This window comes from Pan paniscus, chromosome 2 (genome assembly GCF_029289425.2).
Source record: "Pan paniscus chromosome 2, NHGRI_mPanPan1-v2.0_pri, whole genome shotgun sequence".
NCBI classification, from domain to species: Eukaryota; Metazoa; Chordata; class Mammalia; order Primates; family Hominidae; genus Pan; species Pan paniscus.
This window is the reverse complement of record NC_085926.1, coordinates 110,621,085-110,645,715: the sequence shown is the minus strand read 5'-3', so window position 1 is coordinate 110,645,715 and position 24,631 is coordinate 110,621,085. Positions and strand designations below refer to the sequence as shown.

General features: G+C 40.8%; 1 protein-coding gene across 4 annotated transcripts in view; it reads left to right on the top strand.

Annotated features, from left to right (window-relative positions):
• Positions 1–371: 371 nt before the first annotated feature.
• The window catches only part of CCDC80 (coiled-coil domain containing 80), a 37,803-nt gene continuing 13,543 nt past the window's right edge, over positions 372–24,631 (top strand). The window contains exons 1-4 of one of the 4 annotated variants that reach the window (XM_014344334.4): positions 372–2,514; positions 3,522–5,410; positions 13,174–13,330; positions 24,333–24,469. In XM_014344334.4, the coding sequence (XP_014199820.3) occupies positions 3,533–5,410; positions 13,174–13,330; positions 24,333–24,469 (2,172 nt within the window). In that variant the 5' untranslated portion in view covers positions 372–2,514; positions 3,522–3,532. Of the gene's footprint in view, positions 3,112–3,499; positions 5,411–13,173; positions 13,331–24,332; positions 24,470–24,631 lie in introns of those variants that run through there. The other 3 variants (XM_055110275.2, XM_034957082.3, XM_034957081.3) reach the window with 3 other exon arrangements.

The following is a 24,631-nucleotide window of genomic DNA, read 5'->3' as shown; positions in this document are numbered from 1 at the left end:
CTAAATGGAGGACTTACAAAATATGGAGCTCTTAAATAACGGACTTGGAATTGAGAATTATTACAAGCCATTAATCATTATAGGTCTCCCCGGAAATGAATGAATGAGAATTTATCATTGCTCTTATTAGGTACGTGCCTCCAAGACTTCTTCAGGAGGATTTTCTGAAGCCCCAGGTAAGCGTTTAGGCATTGAGATGAAAACAAGCATGAGAAGCCCCACTTTGCCAGTGTGTGCGTATGTATCTGTGTGTGAGAAGAGACTGGGGGAAGGCGTTGGGTGTGGGGTGGGGACTAACGGACGTGGTGGAGTGTTAGGTCCTCTCTGGTGTGTGTGTTTAGTGCGCCATCTGGTGACTGAAGCTCACAGAGGGAAGAAAGCCTGAGGTCCTAGGAAGACAGGCACAACTCAGGGTTGGGGTGGCTCCTCACCGTCAGTTTGAGGTTGCTAAAGTGGCTGTATTTCAGCTTTACCAGCGCACAGGTGACAAATGTTGTGCATATCATGGAGAGGTTTGTGTAAGTCATGACTTATTCAAGAAAAAGAATAAAGGGCTTTAAGGACCTATTGAGAAAAGCAAAAAGTACAGTTACACAATTATCCCAGACGGTAGGACTCTAAAAGTGTAAGTACTCTGGTTGAACAAATAAATGAAACTCTTCTATGAATGTGGGAAATGCAAAAAGGAATTGAAGGAAGGGAAGAAACTGAAGGTATGAGTAGAAAATTAAAGAGAGAGGCAAGATAGCCTCACGCTTTGTAGGCTGTTCTAAACCTGGGTTCAAATTTCAGAGCTACTGCTTACCTTTTGTGGGACAATAGGCAATTTATTTAAACTCACCAAGCCTCAGTTTGCTCATCTATAAAATGAGGATCATTCTATTTACTTCCTAAGGATACTGTGAGGGTTAAATAAAAGAATTCACAAAAATACTAAGCCCAAAGCTTCACATGTAAATGCTCAATAAATGGTAGTTGTTATAAGCAGAGAGAAGAGAAGAGGAAATGAAAAGCCAGAAGGCAGAAAGCTCAGTAAGGATAGTGTAGGACGCATTAGAAAATTATGAGAAAGGAAGTAACATCTAGGACCCTCCAACTTAGCACAAGGCTAGGTTGATCAACCCAACAGGTGAATACCACGAAGGCTGCAATCTATGACTCCAGTGGACAGAGGGTCTCTGCCTGAAGCCCACTTTTGTTATTATCCTTACAAGTGTCTGAGAGAATGCCACAGCAGGGCTGGCCATCCTTCTTGGTACCCCTGGGACTTCAAAGTGTGGCCGGGCAACTCTATAGTTAACCTCTATACAGGACTTTCTCAGTTCCATGCTCGTAGCTTATGTGAAAAAAGTCAAATGTGACCAGGGCAAGATGGGGCTGATCAAGGCATAACAACTAGGGATGAAGTTTGATCCAGTGAGGGACGCTATTAGCATGACTGAGCTGGCAAGGAGGTTTCTGAGAACCCTGGCTTGCCACTGTTGGTGGCAGTTAATAGTGACGTGGAGAGTCAGCTCGCCCAGCATGGCCGGAAGAAATATCCACGTAACCTGAGACCCCTTCCTTCTCCACTGAATCCTTATGGCAGACTCAGGAGGTAGAATCCCAAAGCTGCCTCACTCTCTCTTTCGGAACCTGATAAGTCTACTTCTACGGATTGCCTAAAGCCCTTCAGACATCTAAAGTCTCTGCAGAGGAAAATATTGCACTACACACACACACACAAACACACACACTCGGGACCTCCAAGGGAGCCCTTAGTCTACCATCTGCAGCCAGAGCTTTGAAGCTAGAGATCATAATGCCTGTTCCCTGATGTAATAGTCAACTGCAATCTCGACTTGCAGCCATTGCCTGCATTTCTAACCTTTTACCAGCTTCCTTCCATGCCGAGGAGAAACTAGGACCAAGAACACAGTAATATGATCCCCAATTAGCATAAAATAAAAACAACCTAGTCATGTTTTCCATGGGCTTTTCCAACCTCAAACTAAAAGCACAAAGCAGGGAGAAAGATATAAGAATATACACATGGAACTATAAATACATATATACTGTCTGTGTCGGCACAGCCAAGCACCCTGACCCAAATGAGTATCTGTCTCTAAGAAAAGCATGTAGCCTGATGCAGAAATCGGAGAATTTTCTTCTTCCAAAGTACAGTGTAAGAACAGACTGGAAGAGAAGTTACCCCGATTAGTTGGTTTGGAAGGGGTTAAGGCACCAGTCATCCTCTTCTAAAGTGATTTATGATGATGTGTGGAGTTTAAAAACTTTCCCCCACCCCAAAGAACAGCCCTCTCACTCCTCACTGAGTCCACTCTGAACGTGCTAAAATGGGAAGGAGGCGGTGTTCTGCTGATCTGTTAAATTCTTAGTGAAGTTTCCTTGATTTCCAGTGGCTGCTGTTGTTTGAGTTTGGTTTGGAGCAAAACTGAGGTAGTCCTAACATTTCTGGGACTGAATCCAGGCAAGAGAAAGAAGAAAAAGAAGAAGAAAAAGAGGAGGAAAAAGGTAGGGAGAAATAAAGGGAGGAGAGAAGCATAGTGAAAGAAAAAAAAAGTCCCTTTTCGACATCACATTCCTGTGTTTTCCCTCAGCCTGGAAAACATATTAATCTCAGTGCTTTTACGCCCGGAAACAAAGAGACTAAGCCAGACTGTGGGGGAAAGGGAGATAAGAAGGATCCTGGAACTTTAAAGAGGGAAAGAGTGAGATTCAGAAATCGCCAGGACTGGACTTTAAGGGACGTCCTGTGTCAGCACAAGGGACTGGCACACACAGACACACGAGACCGAGGAGAAACTGCAGACAAATGGAGATACAAAGACTTAGAAGGACAGCTCCTTTCACCTCATCCTACTTGTCCAGAAGGTAAAAAGACACAGCCAGAAAGAAAAGGCATCGGCTCAGCTCTCAGATCAGGACAGGCTGTGGATCTGTGGCGGTACTCTGAAAGCTGGAGCTGCAGCACACCCCTTTTGTATTGCTCACCCTCGGTAAAGAGAGAGAGGGCTGGGAGGAAAAGTAGTTCATCTAGGAAACTGTCCTGGGAACCAAACTTCTGATTTCTTTTGCAACCCTCTGCATTCCATCTCTATGAGCCACCATGTAAGTGTGTAATCCTTTCTGTCTTTGATCTGTTTATTTGTTTCTTTATTGCTTATTTTGAAGGAATGAAATGTGAATGTTGTCATAATTAATATGCTAGTTTGCATTTTCTTTGGAGCATCCAGAGCATTAGTTGAAACAGTACAAGCATGCTGACTGGGAAACTGAATTGGATTTCCTGCTTAATGTAACTGTCTCTGTTAAACACTAACAAATTATAGGGGATTGAAAGTAACAGGATCTCATCCCATTTTCCATCTCCTGACCTCCCTCCTTCTCTCTAACCAACCTTTTCCCCTCCCCTTGGCTGAGATACAGAAAAAGAAAATGACCAGCTCTGTTTCCAGTTAAATAATTTTCTTTCTTTTTTCCCCCTCCCCTTTGTTTTATGACCTCCGTGCATCGCAAAGTGGATTACACAATGACATGGAGAATGGGACCCCGTTTCACTATGCTGTTGGCCATGTGGCTAGTGTGTGGATCAGAACCCCACCCCCATGCCACTATTAGAGGCAGCCATGGAGGGCGGAAAGTGCCTTTGGTTGCTCCGGACAGCAGTAGGCCAGCTCGGTTTCTGAGGCACACTGGGAGGTCTCGCGGAATTGAGAGATCCACTCTGGAGGAACCAAACCTTCAGCCTCTCCAGAGAAGGAGGAGTGTGCCCGTGTTGAGACTAGCTCGCCCAACAGAGCCGCCAGCCCGCTCGGACATCAATGGGGCCGCCGTGAGACCTGAGCAAAGACCAGCAGGCAGGGGTTCTCCGCGTGAGATGATCAGAGATGAGGGGTCCTCAGCTCGGTCAAGAATGTTGCGTTTCCCTTCGGGGTCCAGCTCTCCCAACATCCTTGCCAGCTTTGCAGGGAAGAACAGAGTATGGGTCATCTCAGCCCCTCATGCCTCGGAAGGCTACTACCGCCTCATGATGAGCCTGCTGAAGGACGATGTGTACTGTGAGCTGGCGGAGAGGCACATCCAACAGATTGTGCTCTTCCACCAGGCAGGTGAGGAAGGAGGCAAGGTGAGAAGGATCACCAGCGAGGGCCAGATCCTGGAGCAGCCCCTGGACCCTAGCCTCATCCCTAAGCTGATGAGCTTCCTGAAGCTGGAGAAGGGCAAGTTTGGCATGGTGCTGCTGAAGAAGACGCTGCAGGTGGAGGAGCGCTATCCATATCCCGTTAGGCTGGAAGCCATGTACGAGGTCATCGACCAAGGCCCCATCCGTAGGATCGAGAAGATCAGGCAGAAGGGCTTTGTCCAGAAATGTAAGGCCTCTGGTGTAGAGGGCCAGGTGGTGGCGGAGGGGAATGACGGTGGAGGGGGAGCAGGAAGGCCAAGCCTGGGCAGCGAGAAGAAGAAAGAGGACCCAAGGAGAGCACAAGTCCCACCAACCAGAGAGAGTCGGGTGAAGGTCCTGAGAAAACTGGCCGCCACTGCACCAGCTTTGCCCCAACCTCCCTCAACCCCCAGAGCCACCACCCTTCCTCCTGCCCCAGCCACAACAGTGACTCGGTCCACGTCCCGGGCGGTAACAGTTGCTGCAAGACCTATGACCACCACTGCCTTTCCCACCACGCAGAGGCCCTGGACCCCCTCACCCTCCCACAGGCCCCCTACAACCACTGAGGTGATCACTGCCAGGAGACCCTCAGTTTCAGAGAATCTTTACCCTCCATCCCGGAAGGATCAGCACAGGGAGAGGCCACAGACAACCAGGAAGCCCAGCAAGGCCACCAGCTTGGAGAGCTTCACAAATGCCCCTCCCACCACCATCTCAGAACCCAGCACAAGGGCTGCTGGCCCAGGCCGTTTCCGGGACAACCGCATGGACAGGCGGGAACATGGCCACCGAGACCCAAATGTGGTGCCAGGTCCTCCCAAGCCAGCAAAGGAGAAACCTCCCAAAAAGAAGGCCCAGGACAAAATTCTTAGTAATGAGTATGAGGAGAAGTATGACCTCAGCCGGCCTACTGCCTCTCAGCTGGAGGACGAGCTGCAGGTGGGGAATGTTCCCCTTAAAAAAGCAAAGGAGTCTAAAAAGCATGAAAAGCTTGAGAAACCCGAGAAGGAGAAGAAAAAAAAGATGAAGAATGAGAACGCAGACAAGTTACTTAAGAGTGAAAAGCAAATGAAGAAGTCTGAGAAAAAGAGCAAGCAAGAGAAAGAGAAGAGCAAGAAGAAAAAAGGAGGTAAAACAGAACAGGATGGCTATCAGAAACCCACCAACAAACACTTCACGCAGAGTCCCAAGAAGTCAGTGGCCGACCTGCTGGGGTCCTTTGAAGGCAAACGAAGACTCCTTGTAAGTAGCCTTCTCCTTGGCATTCTTTTATGGGCTGAGGCAGGGCATGTTAACGTCTGTCTTGTTAGTTTTGTAAAAATCATATTGCTAGATGCCAGACTGTGGCTGAACCTGTACTGTGTCAAGAAGCTCAGAAGTCTGGCAAAAGAGGGCAGCAGGCCAGTAGCTCCTTCTGGTTTAGTGCCCTATGAAGTTCTGCTCACACAACTCATGGCCCTGTGGTACAAAGTCAGTGGCTGGGGACCCTACACATGAGCCCAGGAGAGCACCTGTAGTCAGCTTCTTCTAGACCTGTAGGGACCCTTCCCCCATTTCTACCACTCTCTTCCAAGGGATATTTCTGGACAAAGCTCTCTTTTACCAAGTCCAAAGGATGAAAAGAAAGATGAAATTCCTAAAAGGGAGTGCATTGACTTCAGTTACATCTTAGTAAAAGGGTTTCTGTCTGTCTGACTTAGGAACTAGAATCATGTCTATGGGACAATAGCAGAGGTCCCGTCTTTCACTAATTAGGTCTATATCAACATTGGAGTGCTCCAAGAGGAAAGTAAGGCAGCCTGGGTGGGGAGTGGGTATGACTGAGAGTAGAGAAGAGTCCTTGTTGGTATGACCCTCACGGATCCTTTTAAAATGAGCTAGCAGAAATCTTCTCCCCTTAAAGCCTACCTCTCCCATTTCTGTCCAGCTACTAGGAAGAGCCAAAGAGTGGAATGTGGGGAACTGGGTTAATTGCTTCAATTTCCGGTACTCTAGAGATACACCTGAATTTAAAATCTAGATGTCAGTTTCTCCGGGGGCTCTGTAAAATGTGTATGTGCATGTGCCTGTGCATCAGTGTGTGAAAAAGGAGACAAGCTGTCCCTACTTGCCCTCGGTCTGCAGTTCTTTGTGCCACTCGTGTTGAGTAAGGCACAGATTCATCTCAGCAACTCTCTGTTTTGGCCATCACTTGCCACCACCAAATGAGGGCTTCGGGCAGGAGTGAGCCAAATATAAGGGCAGTTTTTATCAGTGATGTGCAAATGGCTCCTTCTCCTCTTCTTGTCTTCTCTTTCCCTCTTTTACTGCCCCTCCAAAATTTCCATCCCTGGATCTTAAGACTAGCTTTTTACTCCAGGCTGTCAAGGAGGAAAAGGATGTTGTTACCATTAATTCTGAGTAAAAGATCAATAAATTGATGTTGGGTAATGTGAGTCAGGAATGATTTTCTCAGATGCCTGGGTGAGAGAATCAACTCATGCCATTGAGGGCAGCACCCATCCTCTTGAAGGCACAAGGTAACTGCACACCCTGCATTTCCCCCACCAAAAGAGACAGACACTCTTTTCTCAAGGCATTTTTTAGAGGATCTTTTAGGTTTTCCAAGCTAGCCTAAATTTCGGTTAATAATCTGGGCAGAGGAACTCTGGTGCCCATTTATCATATGTTGTTTCAGAAAGTTTAAATGTGCATTTGAAATATTACTCAGAGCAAAGTTCTTTGTGATGTTTATCATGAGTGGGACATATCCCAAATTTTCTTAGCTGTTTACATTGATAGTAGGTCTCTGTATTAGAGTAAAACCTAGCTCTGGTTGATTCTAAGGATTTGTGTGTATGCCTGTGTGTGTTTTGTTATATATTTTCTGTATATTGGTGGAATATCTAACCAGAGCCTTAATGTGTCTATATAAACTTAGGTTATCAGGTTGCTTGGATATTCTCAGAGTACATATATTTAAATGGGAATGTTCCCATTAGAACAAAAAAGAAATCAGATTTCAGAGTAAAACTCTACCTGATACTTGAATGTCTGTTAGGGAGCCTGTGGGGGCAAACTGCTCTCTCTGGGGCATGGGAAAGAATTAGTGGTTTGCTCCAGTGCTCTCCACCTGAGTACCTACAACTTTGTCCAGCCCACTAAAGTACATCACCCAACTCTGTTCATTTAGCCAACAGGGCAGGCAAAATGTTCCTCATGGTCAGGTTTTAAAAACAAAATCATGGGTAAAATGTCAGGATTGTAATTGTGCACCCTTCTGGCAAATATTTCCCATTGCCGCTAGTTTGTGAGTCAAAAAAGGGGGTTTTCACAGTGTATCCCTGATATTAGTCATACTTTTCATTTCTCCCTCCTTCTCCCCACTCCCTTAGTGGGAGATCTGAAAGCCCAGCTGGGCCAATCCTGCTTTTAACAGTATCCCTGCTTATAAATTTCTAGCAAATGAAACTCAAATGACAGCTTCTGCTGATGTCATGTGAGGCAAAACAGAAACCAGCTGGAATTGCTCCTGGCAGTGTTGGTTCTTTGGGCTAGTGAGAGAACCAGGTTTGTTATTAGAAACAAAATACTCACAGAAGGCTTTTCAGACTTTTGATCCTGTGTGCGCCCAACTGATGATCGTATCAGAAATGCGTCTTCTGCAGAGCTAATGATATCTAAAGTAAGAATGGATTAGAAAAGACCAAATGAAATAGACATGATACCAAAGCAAAAGATGGAGAGAAAAGAATTTTTCACCAGAGAGGAGACCAATGGGTGAAAAACATTGTTGGTGCTGTTTAGCCTTTTCCACTCACTTTTCCCATCAAACTTGGCTAATGTTACTCAGGAAGCTCAGTGATTCAATTACTATTCGTTAAGGCTTAGTGCTCTCAAGCTGTTTAAGTATGGCTGAGAACAACTACCTCCAACTGGCCTTAACTTAACCCAGTATACTCAAACTGAAAGCAGGTTTACATTCCAAGAAATTCTGCAGGACTTTCAGCTCATCTTCTCAGCTTTTCAGTAACCTGGTACTTAACTGCCATTTATTGTAAACCCTTAGTGCTTTGTCTTTATTTATAGCATTCTTTAGATGTGGACATATCACATAACTGCTACTTAACAATTACAGAAACGCTAACAGCAATGATGTCGGTCACAGGCTGATGGCTTCCTATAGGCCTTCACAGGAGCTGCAGGTGGAGCCAGGTGTCCTATTTTTAGATTAGTGTTCACTCTTTCAAACCTCCTGCCTCTAAACCTGTTGATGAAGAAGGGCACATCCTGCAAGGTACTTTGCCGAGACTGTGTGGTTGAATTGTCAAAACAATCCCTCAAGGAATGATTTATTTACCCCTTTCTACACATGAGAAAACAGAACCTGAAGTTACCCAAGATATATAGCTAATATGTGGTGAAGTCGGAATTAGAATTCAGATCTGTTTGAGTTGAAAACTCAAATTCAGGCCAATCTCCCTTTCTGAATTCTTTTGGGTATGAACTTCCTGTGGGATATGCCATAAAGTGAAGGGGAAACTGAGGAATGATCTTGCCAGTTAATAAACATGAATTTAAAAAATTAATACTTATGAATACAAATAAATTTAAAAATTCATTTTCAACCTTGAGTCACCCAGATAAGTGGTAAAGGATTGCTAAGCATAAATGTGGAGTTTCTGCCTTTAATACACAGCTAGTCCTCTGCACTCAATTCTCTGGCTTTCCAAACAGTCAGTCAAAAACAATAGATTGGATTCCAGTTAACCTAATTCTTCAAACTGCTTGGTGTCAGTTTGAGGTTGACGATAGTGAGACTATAGGTAAGCTTATCACCAAAACATTGTACTATAGGGAGTATAGCTGAGAAGCCATCATTCTGCGCTCTGAGATCTATTCACTTGTCAATTAACAAGGGACCTCAAATGCTGAATTCAATGAATTCAAGTGCAAGTTTAAGAATTCTTTGGTGACTGACTCTCCTGTAATTCAAGTGGGTTAATATTTCCAACTTTACTTCAGACATCTGTGTATTGGGACAACCATCCACTTATTTGGTTTAATTTTAGGAAAGAATTTAAGGTTTCCTGCTGTACTAAGGCTGACTATTAGCTTGAAAGTTATTTTTCAGAATCCTGTAAAAAAAAATTTAGCGTTTTGAGCCTAACACAGTATTTTGAATAATCTGAGACTTAAAGTATCTTCCCTCTAGCTTTTTTCCATTGCTGTTTGCTCTCTTTACTTATGCAAACAGGCTTCCTTATCCTCTGAGGCTCATTGAGCCAACACACCAGTTGGAACAGAAGCCATGAAAAAGAAATACAACACAGGTTTAAATTCATGATACATGCCCTGATTTATTGCCATCAAACTGGAAAGAGGCCAAGTGACAGAAGATAGTGTTTACTGAGGAGCTCTAAGCTGCTCTTTTTAGGAAGAGGGGACTGGAAATGGTTCTCATTTTAAACACTGTCTGAAATACTGCCCAACTAGAAAGTGAATGGGATGGAGATGTCAAAACATAGGGAAAGAGTCCCTGAAATGGGTTCAGATGGTCAGTCTTCTCTGTTTTCTCTGTTGCAAACTTGAGGAGCAGATTAAATGTAAGGGAGAATGTTTTTACCAACTGGTAAAGTCGTAGCCTGCATCTAGACATTCACAACAACCAGGGGACCCCTTTGTTCCTGAGTCCCTCTCCTCTCCTCTGACTGGGGTGATCTATATAACCTGAGGAGCGTTGGCCAGCATTTATGCCCCCACCATCTGCAGGACAGTAATAGAGTCTGAGGAACTTACATTCTGCCTGGGGAGACGTGACAGTTATATAGTAAATGAAGGAAATGCTTAAATTCCAAGTGGGCGAGGCAGACAAAAAGAACAGTAATTAAAAGGAGGAAGTGATCCCTGCATGCTAGAAAAGACTTTAAGGAGGATAATGCATTGAAAGAAAGAATCAGATTTAGAGAAGGGAGGGGGCAGGTTTCTGAGGTAGAAGGAGTGACTTGGGCAAAGACAGAGGAAGGATTGTGGGTGAATTATTCAGAGGCGACATACCTGTATGTGCTTGGGGGACACATATTTATTTATTAAGAATAAATCAATCTGTAATAAGTTCATGTTATGTTCTTATAAAGATATACAGATATATTTACTTTTGCTCAGATCTCACAATGTGATGAGGTTGGCAGGAAAGTTGTTTCATTATAACAATGACAATGCTGAGCTTCAGAAGATTAAGTGGATTTATTTAGGCTACAAGCTAGCCAGGAGCTGAACTAGGACCGAAATGACAGCCCCCTGACTTTGACTGCAATTACTCTTTCTCTGTGCCTCTCTGCCCAAGATTCCTTTCATTTCCTAATTTAGACTGGGTCTGGTTCTAGGGGGTAAAGAGGTCAGGTAAGGGAGGTATAGGAGGACATTAGCAAAAGAGAGCCCGGGGCCAGAACGTGGAGGGCCGGAAGTCAGGGAATGAGTCCTGCAAAACGAATGTCACCCCACTGGTGGTTAAAGGCATTCTTGGACAAAGGGTCTGCAGTGAAAATAAACATCAGAGGCACTTATTTATTTAAATGAGATTCCCACTGGGTATCCATGGCCTCATGCCACTGTGTATAGAGTTATGTGGGAGAACCTACCACACAGGGGAGAATAAGGTTCTGTGTGATTACATACTGTCTGATATCGTTAATATACACAAGGGGGAGAAGACTAGAGGAGGGTTGAGGACTCTTAAAATCCTGTCATACTGTGATCTGTCCACAGATTGTAAGGGTCTATGGCAAAGTATGGTATGAATGAAATGGAATCTATGTATGAATTTAAAGTTACAGAAACAGGTAATTTTCTGTCATCTAACATCTAAGCAGCTTTGCCCTAGAAACTCCTCTAAATATATTCTAAATATGGCTTATCCTTAATTTAGAATAGGGAGTCCAAAACCATGAACAGTAAGTCCCTTTCTCTTACCTTTGTTTTTACTGTTTTGTGTTTTTACTTAAACATTCATTTTATTTATTTCAGAATAGTGTGTTTTTGAGCACAAAACAGTCAGAAAAAAAGACCTAAAATATACCAACTTAAAATAAAACTTCAGTATCTGCGCTCCCATCAAGATCCGAAGAAATATTTTCAGATGCCATAAAGCTAATTAAAAACAAACCAAGCAACTAAAAATACCATCACCACATCTTTTTATAGCTGCCTTTAATCTTGTTTTAAGGCTAATGTGAATCAATGAATAAATTTGGAGAAATTTTGTTTTTCCCCTTGAAAAATTGTGTTCCTAAAACAAACATTTCCTACCCAGAATGTCCGTATGAGCAGGCATAGAAACACATGAAAAATAAACTAAAGCATGTCTATTTAAAATTAATTATGATCTGAAAAACAAAACAAAACAAAACAAAACAAAAACTTCATCCCAGAAAACCTTTGTTAACGTTCCATTCAAAGGCTATTGAACACGTTTAATTTCCTTGAGGGAGAGTATTTTGTCATGTGGGGAGAATTCTTAGAAGGGAAAGCCTGCAGGTAACAATACAGACATCTCTGACAGAGAAAAATAAACAGCAGGATCAAGCTGAGACCAGATTTATTAACAATTTTTGATAAAATATTTGGAAGAGGTACACAGCCTGGTGATTTGCCCTCTGAAAAATGCCAAGCTAATAGTCATAAATATCGGAAATAGTTTATAAGGTTAGGTGGATAAATAGAAAATTGGTTGATACATTTGAATGTAGTCAAATGCAAGAAAATTGGCTGATAAATTTGTATTTAGTCAAATGCAAAAAGTTGTTTACAGAAAAATGATTTATAGAGGTTTGCTTCTGAGCTTAGTGATGATGCAACAAAGGGCAAATAGACAGCGTTCATTGCAGACATCAGCCCGGTGATCTATTTGGGATCAAGGATCTCAACAAAGACCTGGTCATCATCACAATAAAATTTCACATCCTCCCACCTCCAAGGTAAGCAGCACTATGCCCACTAGCTTGTGGGATGTGGAACAGAGTTCTAGCTTCAGCTCAAGAATTGAGTAAAATTGGTAAAATTGGAGAAGGCTCAGGGAAGGGCAGCTAAATTAATCAAGAGAGTAGAGAAGCTTTTGTATTAGGTTAGATAAAAATAGTGAGACGTTCTCAGAGAAAAGATTCAAGAGGACCTCTTAAAAGTAGGGTTATCCTTACTGTATCCAAAATAAATTATATTTTCTCAGATTTCTGGTGGCTAAAGTATTTCTTTTGATTGCTTTGTCTTTACTCTTTTTTTTTTTCCCCAGAAGACAGGGGTCATAGAATGAGGATGAAAGACAGAGGGCTAGGTGAAAAATATCAGGTCTGAACTAAAGAGAAGGCTAAACTTAGAGTAAAAAACATCCTGTTGGAAAACTGCAATATCAAAAGACAAACACCACCAACTCTGTGCAGGCTGAATGTGACAGTGAATATATTCTATGTGACAAAACGTAGGCCTAAAAGTCATCATAAAACCTTTCTGCAAGGTTTTCTACTAAAAGTTCTAAATCACAGAATGTTTCGTAGTGCCCAGGGCCTGGCTATGAAACTCTCTTAACCCTGTGAAATGTGAATAATAGTAGTAACCACTGAATTAACCAATATCTAATCAGCCAGTGTGAATAATGAAGATCAAAATTAGGGAAGGAAAATAACATTTATTGAACAATTATTGCATGCCAAGTATTCATGTAATGTTCACAGCAGCCTTGCAAAATAAGTATTCCTTTGCAGAGTTCACAAATAAGAAAACTGAGACATATGGAGACTAGTAACGGAGGTAAATAATAGAAGTGAGTAGAAAACTCCAAGCTGTCTTGGAGACAAAAAGAGGCCTTTCCAAATGGCCCTTTTTGGTCCTAATTATGCTAACTGTTCAGCAGAACATCTGTAGCTTAGATGCAGTCACTACCAGCCCTCTCTTCCAAATCATCTCTTTGGGTTTTGCCCCAGTGTGAAACTATCACTATAAATGAGTATTTGTTTGTCTTCACCCACCTCCAGCTGATCACCGCTCCCAAGGCTGAGAACAATATGTATGTGCAACAACGTGATGAATATCTGGAAAGTTTCTGCAAGATGGCCACCAGGAAAATCTCTGTGATCACCATCTTCGGCCCTGTCAACAACAGCACCATGAAAATCGACCACTTTCAGCTAGGTTCTCTTAAACATTTTAATTATATTATTGTTTTTCTCATATCTAAGGTGGGACAAACTTTATGGTAGAGGTACATGGGGGATCCAAAAGAAAATGCAGATGTTCAGAGGGCTCTTTGGTTGTGATAACACAGGTCAGTTTGCCTGCTTATCTAAATAGCCATTCCAGGATGGTTCTCGTTTAAGTTTTAAGCACTGTATAAAAGAAAAATACGCAAACACTCTATTGTCTGAAAGTCAGTAAGGTGGAAGAAAATGGGAAAAGTAATACAGTGTGGGAGAGAATCAGAGAGGCATTCAGACACTTTTTCTGGGTACTGAGTCTTCTTCCCTGTGAGCAGCCCCATCTGATCTTCCTGCAGACTCTCCGCTGCAGGTGACTCATCACAGATGGGACTTGCCAGACTCTCGGAAGTACTTGACTCTGGCAAGCCTGAGGAAGGAATTAACCAGAACTGAGAGAAGCTGTTAAGATAAATGAAAAGTCACTGAAAATATGGACTGAACTGCACCCAAGTCCTTTTGGAGAGTAGAAGAATTTGGCTGAATTTAGAGTTTTCGCAATTTTACATATGAATGGTGCATGTGAGACTCATGAGGCGTACAGCCCAGTGTTGGACAGCTGAGATCTAACTCATTGCAGTTCTCCTGGGAACGTTGCAAGATTTACTGTGATTAGTTAAGCCTCATAGTCAGAAGCCCAAAATATGACCCACCCAGTTTATTTGATAATTATTGCATCTCTAGGGCTTTATTTTTTAAAAAGCTTTTTTTCTTATATGCACTTTCTACTGTTTTGTTGTTGTTCATGGTTTAACTACAAAAAAAAAACCCTTAGAGTAATCCTTTATATTCCATTGTTTGCATATTCTGCATAGTTTCCATAAAATATATTTCATCTAAAGGCACCTGAAAGAATATAAAATATATTTAGTAATATATAACTAATTATTTGTTAGTCAACATTTAACTTCAATACACATAACATTATCACACAGATTTTTCTGACATACGATCTTGGTGTAATTGAAGACATACTAGTTATATTATGTCACGATAATGTCAACTTGATTTGAATATGGTCTAGCTTTCTAAATCATATTTTTTATTGTGGTAAGTACACTTAACGTGAAATCTTCCCTCTTAATACATTTTTAAGTGCACAATACAGTATTGATAACTATAGGTACAATATTGTACAGCAGATCTCTAGAGCTGATTCAGGGTAAAGTATCAGTTATGCATTCTCTACTTTAAATAGCCCACCTTCCTCTGAGGTGGCTACAAAAGAAAAATAAATAGCATCTTTTCCAATGTCCCATCATAAATTATTGTGGATTGATGATTTATTTTTAGACGTTTATCCTGCACTGTGTGTATAATTTAGGGGGAGAACAAGCAAAAAAGGAATTTTCTTAACCAAAACAACAATAATGATCATACAAACAAAAGACACAAAATGAATTCTGGAGACAGACAGATTTAAATCCAGGGTCACAGTTTACTTGTTGTGTGACCTTGGGCAAGCTACTCCTAAGTCTTAGTTTAGAAGATAATCATATCTATTTCACAGGATTAAATAAGATAGTATACAGAAATGCCAGTCAGGTAATAGGCACTATTATGTGGTCATCCTCTGCATCACCATTTGATCTGGTAGTCATCTGGAGATCAATGAGCTGTCACAGTTGTCACTAGAGCACCTATAATGGCAAAATACTTGTTATTGCTTTGTGCTGATTACAGAATGTTGACACACGAACCCTCACAACAGCTCATCCAGATCAGGCTGCATTATTATTCTTGGTGATAAAACTGAAGCCCAAGAGACTAATACTACAAAGCCACATATTTATTGGCTAACTAGGATTCAGCCATTTGTTTCCTGGATTTTTCAAATAATAGCATGAGGGCAGTGAGCTTAATTACACTCCAGATGTCCAGAAAGGAAGTAAGTATTCAATCCAGCACAAAGACTGGTGCTGGCTAGTGATGAAAGCCCTCACAAACCAGGTGTTCCCAGTGTCAAATGTGTTACCTACCAACACTTTCACAAAGTGTTCTCATTCCTTATTTCAGAGAAGCTTGGAAAAATCATTACATCTTCCACCTCAACTTCTATATGGTCCCATTATAAGCATCTGGTACTGCCTTGGCAAATTTTTAGCATAATCCTACTGTTTTCTAGACATCTGGATTGAATATGAACTGTAGAGGGGCTGTGGGTCTTTTTTTTTTTTTTTTCTGCCTTATTGGAAATCAGGTATTATGATTTGGGCATTTTCCTCACTGAATGGTAGCCGGGACCTGATTTTGGGGTGGGAGATCTTTTATTTTGTTTCTCATCTAATTCCTGGAAGGCCTCTCTTTCCCTGTGTCATGTCCCAGGTTACCCTTATGGGAAAGGCTATAGCACTTTCAGCCAAGACTGGGAGTCGGCCATGGGAAAAAAAGAATTGGCATGAGCCATGGGCTCAGTGAACCAAAAAACTCCAGCCTTGACTGACTTTCAGCTGGAAATCTATCAGATGGCCTTACTTTTCCTTAAAAATAAATCAAGCTCTGCCTACTATTCCAGACTTTTACTGGGCCTTGAAAGCAGGGGCACACATCCAACTACAGTGTGGGCCGTACTCACCAGCTGGTCCATCTTGCTAAAAGTATTTGGACATCACTGATGAACCTACAAACGCCAAGAAACTTACCTTAAGATTTTAGGCTTTCATGTAAATAAAGTTATTTATGCTTGAGCAAATTCCAATGCCTATCTGGTTTTGTCAGCACAGAGTATATTGCATGTGGGGTTTAAAATGGCCTAACACATAAAGGCATTCTTTCTTGTTAGTGATATCTAAAATGTCAGTCTAGGATAGGAATGTTGGGTGTGTATGTTTAGTGAATGGATTACAGACAAATTTTGTCAGATAGGAAAAAGTTGCTGGCTAAAGGCACTTCATTGCAGAATGAAAAAAGAAGTGGGGGGAAATGCACAGCAAGCATGTTTCTTTCTTAGCAATATTTAGAGATGAAAAATATTTTAACATTGGCATTTTATCACCAAATTTTAAGAGCTAGAATACACAGGACATTTAATAGGGCAAGGGAAGTTTTTTGATAGCTTCTTTCAAAGAAAGGAGAGTTTGAGGGTAATCAAGAGAGGTAGCAAAGTTCATGGAGGTGGAATATGGCAACAAGGAGAGAGAAAATGTTGATTTCTTAGTATCTAATGACTTCATAAGTCAATTTTTAAAATGAGAATGGTACACCGGGTGCAGTGGCTCATTCTTGTAATCCCAATACTTTGGGAGGCCGATGTGGGCTGATCACTTGAGGCCAGGAGTTCGGGACCAGCCTGGCCAATATGGTGAAATCCCATCTCTACTAAAAATACCAAAATTAGCTGGGCGTGGTAGCAGATGCCTGTAATTCCAGCTATTTGGGGGGTTGAGGCAGGATAATTTCTTGAACCTGGGAGGCAGAGGTTGCAGTGAGCCAAGATTATGCCAGTACACTCTAACCTGGGTGACAAAGTGAGACTCTGTCTCAAAATAAATAGATAAATAAATCAATAAATAAACAAAATGAGAATGATAGTATACAAATCAGTCTAAAATACCCTTTCTGTCTGATCCTGTTGAAGAGAATTGTTCTTTCTAGAGAAGCCTCACAGTCATCAGGATCCACAACAATTCAAAAATGCTGCTTTGCCTCTGGGGCAGTCCTGAAAAATAGACCCTTTGCCCCCAACTTCTCCTTTCATCAGTGGTGACAGTGCCTGGCAGCTGCCTTCTCTAGACCCTGCAACACTGAGCTGGGAGGAGAGGCAGGATGAGTGCTCAGACTTCCACACAGTGGCTGTGTGTCCCCCTCTGCTTTGATAAGTCTTTACTTATCAATCATTCTGTGCCCTAGAGACTAGAGAGCCTGTCTCCTAACCTACTCAGTCTTCTTAGTCCACTGCCCTTGCTGCCTCCAACATCAAGCATATCAGTGTCAAGACCAATCCCTGACATTCCAAGGGGGAAAAGTGCCTGATATGTCAAATGTACAAAACAAGTGTTTGAAGAATGTAATGGAGGGATCGGCTCTTCCAATTGTAGTCATCAGATAAGGTATTGAAAATATCAGAGAATTTTGAAAAGTAGGTTGATTTAATGGAGGGACCTTGAAAAATGAGTAGGTTTTTTTTTTCTTTTGATAGAGTAATGACTAGATCAAGGTATTTTTGTTTTTGTTTAATTTTTCAAAGAAATACTTTTTTTAAATTTTCAAAGTCAAATCTATATAAAAAGGTGTACACAGACAAGTCTTGTATCCTTCCTGACCCCTTTACCCTGCTACTCCCTGCACCCACAGGTAATCATTTTTGTTAATTCCTTATTTATTCATTTAGTACTTTTTTAGACAAATACAAATAAATACCTATATATTTTTTCTTTTTATACAAAATATAGCATATTATATATATTGTTCCACACCTTGCTTTTTTCACTTAAAATATTTCTAGGAGATCTTTCTTTATGAGTATATAGCAATCTTCCCCATTTCTTATCAAAAAATTGTGAGATTCTCTCATAGTTTAAACATTTTGTCCATGGACACTTGGACTATTTTCAATATTTTGTTCTTATACATATATCACACATACATAGAGCTATATATGAACAAGGTTACGATTAAATTGTGAAATTGTGTGTGCATCTTTCCAATAGAGTCTAAGAAACAGGATTGTTAGACTAAATAGAAAATGTAGTCTGAGTGGATACTTCCTGATTTCTCTCCATACAAGTTGAATCATGTTGCAGTTCCAACAACAATGTTTAAATGTGTCTATTTCCCCAGACCTCTCCAATTAATGTGCGTGATCAAACTTTTGGATGCTTTTGACCAGTGTAATATTTGAAAAATGGTATCAGTATAGGGTAGTATTGATTTGCATTTCTCATGTTGTGAGTATGATTGAACACATTTTCATGCTTAGAGAGCATTTATATTTCCTTTTTAGTGTTCTTTGCCCATTTTTCTATTGCGTTGTCATCTTTTTCATCTCAATGCATAGGTACTCTATATAAATTGGAAAAAATTCAGACTCCCACCTCCCCTTTCTACTCCAAGATAATGACTCATTTGTTTAGGAATGAGGTCCAGGAATCTGTATTTTAAAATGTTGCTCAGGTGATTCTGATTTGCTATTAGATTTCATCTAGAGCAGAAGGCTAGGTAGAGGATAAGAGGTGAAGAGAGGGCTAGAAATGTAGTTTGGCACCTGAGATTAGATTTCTAATACCAAGACAAAGAATTCAAACTTTATATGTAAACCATGTGAAGTCACTAAATATTTCCGAATATATTTTTCAAATATATTTATAACTTTAAGATTTGATGGAGTCGATCTGTAGGACAGCAATTCACTTGGACAGGACACACTCTTTATTAATAAGACAAGTTGCTCTTTCTAGAGAAAAAGTGATCAGGAATGGCCAGGGTAGTCCCACCTGTCAATTTAATCAGGTCACTCATCTCACAGTGGGGTAGTAGATAGGAAAATGACCCACTCATAGAGTAAAAGAGGAGTAAGCAGATCAATTGCAAAGTAATTTAAACTTATCCATTTCCAATCAAAAGGAAATAAGTTCCAAGCTGGAGGCCATGGTTATCCTAACTGAAATAACCTGCCATGGACTGCTCAGCACTCCTGGCAATGTTCTTGAGAATAAAAGCAATTTAGCTTCTGCTGGCATCTACCTCCTGGCTTATGCAAAGCACAACCAAGAGAGTTTTGGCCCCTACTGACTTCTTGAAAAGAATAGTCATATTTTAAATGCCTTACAAATATGTTTTATTTAAAAGACCTAATGCATGCAAAACCAATTATAGAAAAAAATATATATGAATGTGTTTTCTCAAATTACATTAGACTGTGTTGCGGGTTCACAAGATCAAAGGAAAGTGTGAAGGTTTTATGGTGGGTTTTCTACACAGTCCCAGAATCACTCACCTTATCTATACCTTATTACTGTCTTTTTCACATGATATCTTTCTTATGGGAGAGTTCTAGTGATTACCAAATCTTTACTGAATGCTGGGGTTGTATGCTAGGAGCTGTGCCCAGCCTGAAAGGATGTAAAAGGTGACCAAAACTCAGTCTCTATTGTTGAATTACTCATATCTAGTGGGAAGACAGATATGTAAACAACTGGTTGCAGTGCAAGGTGATTAGCATTATTACAGAAGAAGGCCAAAATGTTGAGTGCACAAGTGAGGTGAAGACAGGTTTCAGAGACAATAAGAAGTACTCATGTGGACAGCATTCCAGGAAGAGACGGCACATTTCTAGAGACCGAAAATAGGGGGCTGGAGCATAACGTGTGGAGGAAGAGTTAATAGATAAGTTTATAATGCTATAAATGATCTTGTATGCTATGACAAGGATTTAGATTTTGTCCTCTGGGACAGTAGCTCTTTGTCTTTAGAGTGCATAACAACTACCCAGGAAATTTTTTAAATGCAGATTCCTGGGCTTCACCACCAGTAATTCTGAGTCAATTGATCTGGATCCAAGAATTGTAATTTTAACAAGCACTCCTGGTGACTGTGATGAAGGTGGATAGTGGATCGTACTTTTACAAACTGCTAGAAGAGATTGGGAACTTTCAAAGGAATGCGAGAGGCTAAAGTAGTCCAGGCATTAGTGGAATTGCCTGAACTTAGGCAAGAGAGGGTTGGAGGAGGAGAATCCACGGATGTCACAAGGAAAGCAGTTACAGATGGAAGCTTTAAGCGTAATGCCTAGCACACATTTGGTGTTTAATATGTTATAACTGAAGCTGAATTTTCTGCAGTGTCATTGCTGTCTATGGTTAGTCACGAAAGAACAAATACATGAAAAAATTTAGTACCACCTGAATTTGACTGCTGATGTTTGGGGTTGGAATTTTTAAAGAATAGCACTCTAGGCAAATGTCCTACTACTAGGGCCAGACCTTATCAGCACATAACAGAGTTCACCTTCCCTGGGAATCCCTCACCTCAATAATCTTAGGTCCAAATCCCAGCAAATGGGCTTGAATCTATGAAGCATTTCAGATGGATCAGGAGTATGTAGACAGTTTAGAGAATGTTTCCTAAAGATTTTTTTCTTCTGGCTGGGCGTGGTAGCTCATGCCTATAATCCCAGCACTTTGGAAGGCTAAGGTGGGTGAATCACTTGAGGTCAAGAGTGTGAGGCCAGCCTGGCCAACATGGTGAAACCCCGTCTCTACTAAAAAAAAAAAAAAAAAAAAAAAAAAAATTAGCTGGGCATGGTGGTACATGCCTGTAATCTCAGCAACTCAGGAGGCTGAGGTGGAAGGATCACTTGAACCGCAGAGGCAGAGGTTGCAGTGAGCCAAGATTGCACCACTGCACTCCTGCCTGGGTGACAGAGCAAGACTCCATCTCAAAAATAATAATAATAATTTTTTTTAAAAAAAGAATTTTTCTTTCTAAGCCCTGTAATCCTTACAATCATTAGTGAGCTTAAACAGAGTTTGGATAAATTTAACAGGAACCTGCCAAGTCTATGTTGCTTTTCCAGACTAAAGAGAACCTCAACACTGAGCCCTGATTTAGATAGAATGCAGAGCTCAAGAAAGACCGGTGGCAGGAGCAGGAGCTGAGACAGGATGTAGCTTCACACATACTGGCCTAGAGTGGACTCTGTCCTGCTGTAGAGTTGCCACCACCCTAGTCTGATGCAGTGTTGATTAGGACTTTCATTGTTTTGCTTTGGCAGATTCTCCTACTCAGCACAAACATGTAGATATTCCTATAATCTGGGAGTGCAAAATGTTTTATTTCTAATGTTTGGTTGAAATATTTCAGAAAATATTTTTGTTGAAAGAAAAGCGGCTTTGAAATTGGTTTCTTGCCATATACTAGTAAAGCAAAGTTTGCCTTTAATCTTGGTCCTGGGTCCTTTCTACCCTTGAGTGTGAGGCATTTTGGCATAGCAGAGAGAACACTGGGTGGGAGTGAGGTAATGTCACCTGAGTCCTAACCTCACTCTATCATTAACCTGCAATGTGAACTTGAGCAAGTCACTCCTCCTCTCAGTGTCTGTGACAGATTGGGTTTTCTGAGAGACAGAGTCTGAGACTCTGAGTTTTGCCTGCAGGCAGTTAACACAGAAACAATATTTATGAGGGGTGAGAGATACAAGACTGGACAGGGAAAATTTGAGCTGCAGTAGAATTGGACCTTCCAAACTGTCCACTTTGAGACAAAGGGGATAGCTTTTATATCTATCCCCTCTTTTACTACATCAACCATTTAATGTGAGCTGTCCCATGGTAGGGGTGTGGCTTGGGGAAAGGTAGCTCCCTTCTAAGTAGATCAATTGTCAGAGATCTAGCTGCTTATATTGACAGCAACCTTAGTTGTGAAGGTAGCAACTGGACAGCACACCACAGCGTCCACTACAGTTTCCTTAGTTTCAACCTTAATAATGTGATGGTGTGGAGCCAGATAATGTCTATATTCAGTTGTCTATTGCCATAATAAGGTGAGGTAACAAAGACCACAAACCTTAGTGGCACATACAGTAAGCATTCATTTAGTGACAAGTTTCTAGGGTTCAGCTGATCTGGGCTGGGCTTGGTTAGGTTTGCTCATGCATCTGCGGTCAGCTATAGGTTGGGTAGGAGGTTCTGCTGATCTTGGCTGGGCTTGCACGCATGCTGGGGGTCAGTGGGCTGTCAGCTAACCTGGGTAGCCTTGGTTAGAATGAGAACAGGGTAACTTGGCTTGACTAATCCTCCAGCAAGCTGGTGTGGGCATATTCTCATGGCAATGGCAGAAGCAAGAACAATCCCTAATGTATAAGCCCATTTCTAGCTTCTGCTTGTGTCATTGTGCTAATATCCCATTGGCCAAAGCAAGTGATATAGATGCGCTCAGAGTCAAGAGGCAGGATGGCTCAACCCATTTCCCATAGGAAGAAGCTGTAGTTACTGGGCAAAGGGTATAGCTATAGGGAGGGGGGAAGAATTGGTGTTATATTAAAAATCTACTACAATCTCCAACTTCCTTCCATCTGAGCCATTCAGTGATTTTGTGACTTTGTTCATTAAGTAGATGCTAGTGGTCTAATTCTGGTTCTAATTAGGAGCTTGAACTCTGTCCAAGTTATTGATTTCTGAATCTAGCACTCAGCACAGAACAAACTCTGGGCATTAGTGATAAATATTTCGTTGAATGAACAAAAGCAAGAATGAATGTATGTTGGGAATTAAAAATTGTAATTTCCAAATATAAGATAAAATCTGGTTTGTAAAGTCTTAGAATCAGAAAATTAGTTAAGAACATTTTTTAAAAAGCAGTTTTTGAATGATTTTCTTTATTATTAGTATTACTATTCACAAAGTAAAATATGTTCCTTGTTAAAATTTGAATAACATAGGTATGCAGAGTAAACAATAAAAGTTTTCACTTCACCTTTTCCTGTGGACTTTTTCCTATGTGTATTTCCAAATGAATGTATCTTCTTTTGTTTTTATTTCCTTATAACCAGGAATAAAGTCATATTATGCATTTTGTTTTGCAACTTGTTTTTAATACTCAACAAGATATATTTAAAAATATAAATCTAATAATTGTAAATTAATTTAAATTTTTTCTAATAACAAAAATGTACATTTGAAAAATAGTTTATATGCATGAGGCCTATCACTTTTTATGTTGCAGACAGTGCTTGGTTCTCATCTAGGCTCTCAGCTCCTTTTCCTTTGGACCACCTCCATGAAGCACTGTTATGACTTTGGGAAGGAAAACAGATTGATTCTTTCCCCTCTCATTTTGATTTGCTTTGGAGAAATAAAGCTCCTTCTTTATACACTTTCAGCAATCCTAATCAAATAAAAGTAACAGTTAAATTGTAATCATCCCCTTTTTATTAATGAAGAGTAATGTCTGTGGTACTCAAATTATAACATCTTATTTGCAAAATTGTGGTTGTTTTTACTGTGATATAGTATTGTAGTACAGTGCTAGTCACTAGGTAGTGATGTTGGTAATAAGTGATAGGCCCTCATTGGTAATTTTCCTGTTATCATATATTTGCTAACATTAATTTTTTCACATTTGTTTTTAATATAGGGGATTATTTTGCAGATAAAATCTTAGGTAGGGTTGAGAGATATACTGTGACTTGTTTGAGCGGGAGGAAGTAAACAAAGCTCTTCTGTCCTTGAAAACATTAAAATGCTTTCCTGACATACAAGTTGCCATGTAAAGCCACTGGTATCTTGATTTTCATGCTTCCCATTAATCCAGTGACACCTTCTGGAACCATTCTGAATTATAAGGATTTATTTGGGGAGGCTGATGATTGAAAAAACATATAGTGATTTAAAATTTCCATAAATTGTCACATTTTGTTTTAAACTGTGTTCACTTACAAAATTTGCATTATGAATAGCTTGACTTCTTTTGGAGCCCACATGAACCTGTGACTAGGTTTCAACAGAAACTCTATTTTTCTCTAGAGATATGACATGCTTACTGGGTCCCAAAGTTAATTCTATACCAAAAAAGAGGAACGGACACAGGTTTTAGACTCAGAATTATGTTTAATGGAAACAGAACTTAACAAATTGTCTGGGTCGGTCCAGTTCCCCGGTGAGTTAGGGTGAAGACTCACTCCCTGGGTGAGTTGCAGTCTTCTCCTAGGTATGACTCAGCAGTCTCCACTCTCACTTTGTTCCTTTGTTCCTGTTTGCTGCGAACAGGATGGACAGAGATGGAGCCTTGATCATCTATAGAAGAGTAGCTTTCAAAACTTTATTCATGTGTTTATTTCTACATTTATTAATTTACTCTGAAAACTTTTGTTCAAACACAACGTGAGTTGAATATATAAAACTAATGAAGGCTGGTGTGATTAGGCCCAGAGTCTTCACCCATTCACTTCCCAATGATTTCTGCCTTGCCACACCCATATTCATTCACATTTTATTTCCCTTAAGATAATGAGAAGCCCATGCGAGTGGTGGATGATGAAGACTTGGTAGACCAGCGTCTCATCAGCGAGCTGAGGAAAGAGTACGGAATGACCTACAATGACTTCTTCATGGTGCTAACAGACGTGGATCTGAGAGTCAAGGTACAGTTTCTTATTTTGAATAATGTAGTGCTATTTCTTAGAATAGCAAATCTGAATTGTTTTGTTAAACAGTCCATTCAATGTACGAGTAAGCATAAATTATTTTATAAATGGGAAAGTTTTGAGATGGGCCAAATTTTCCATGTTGTCCTACGAATTTGC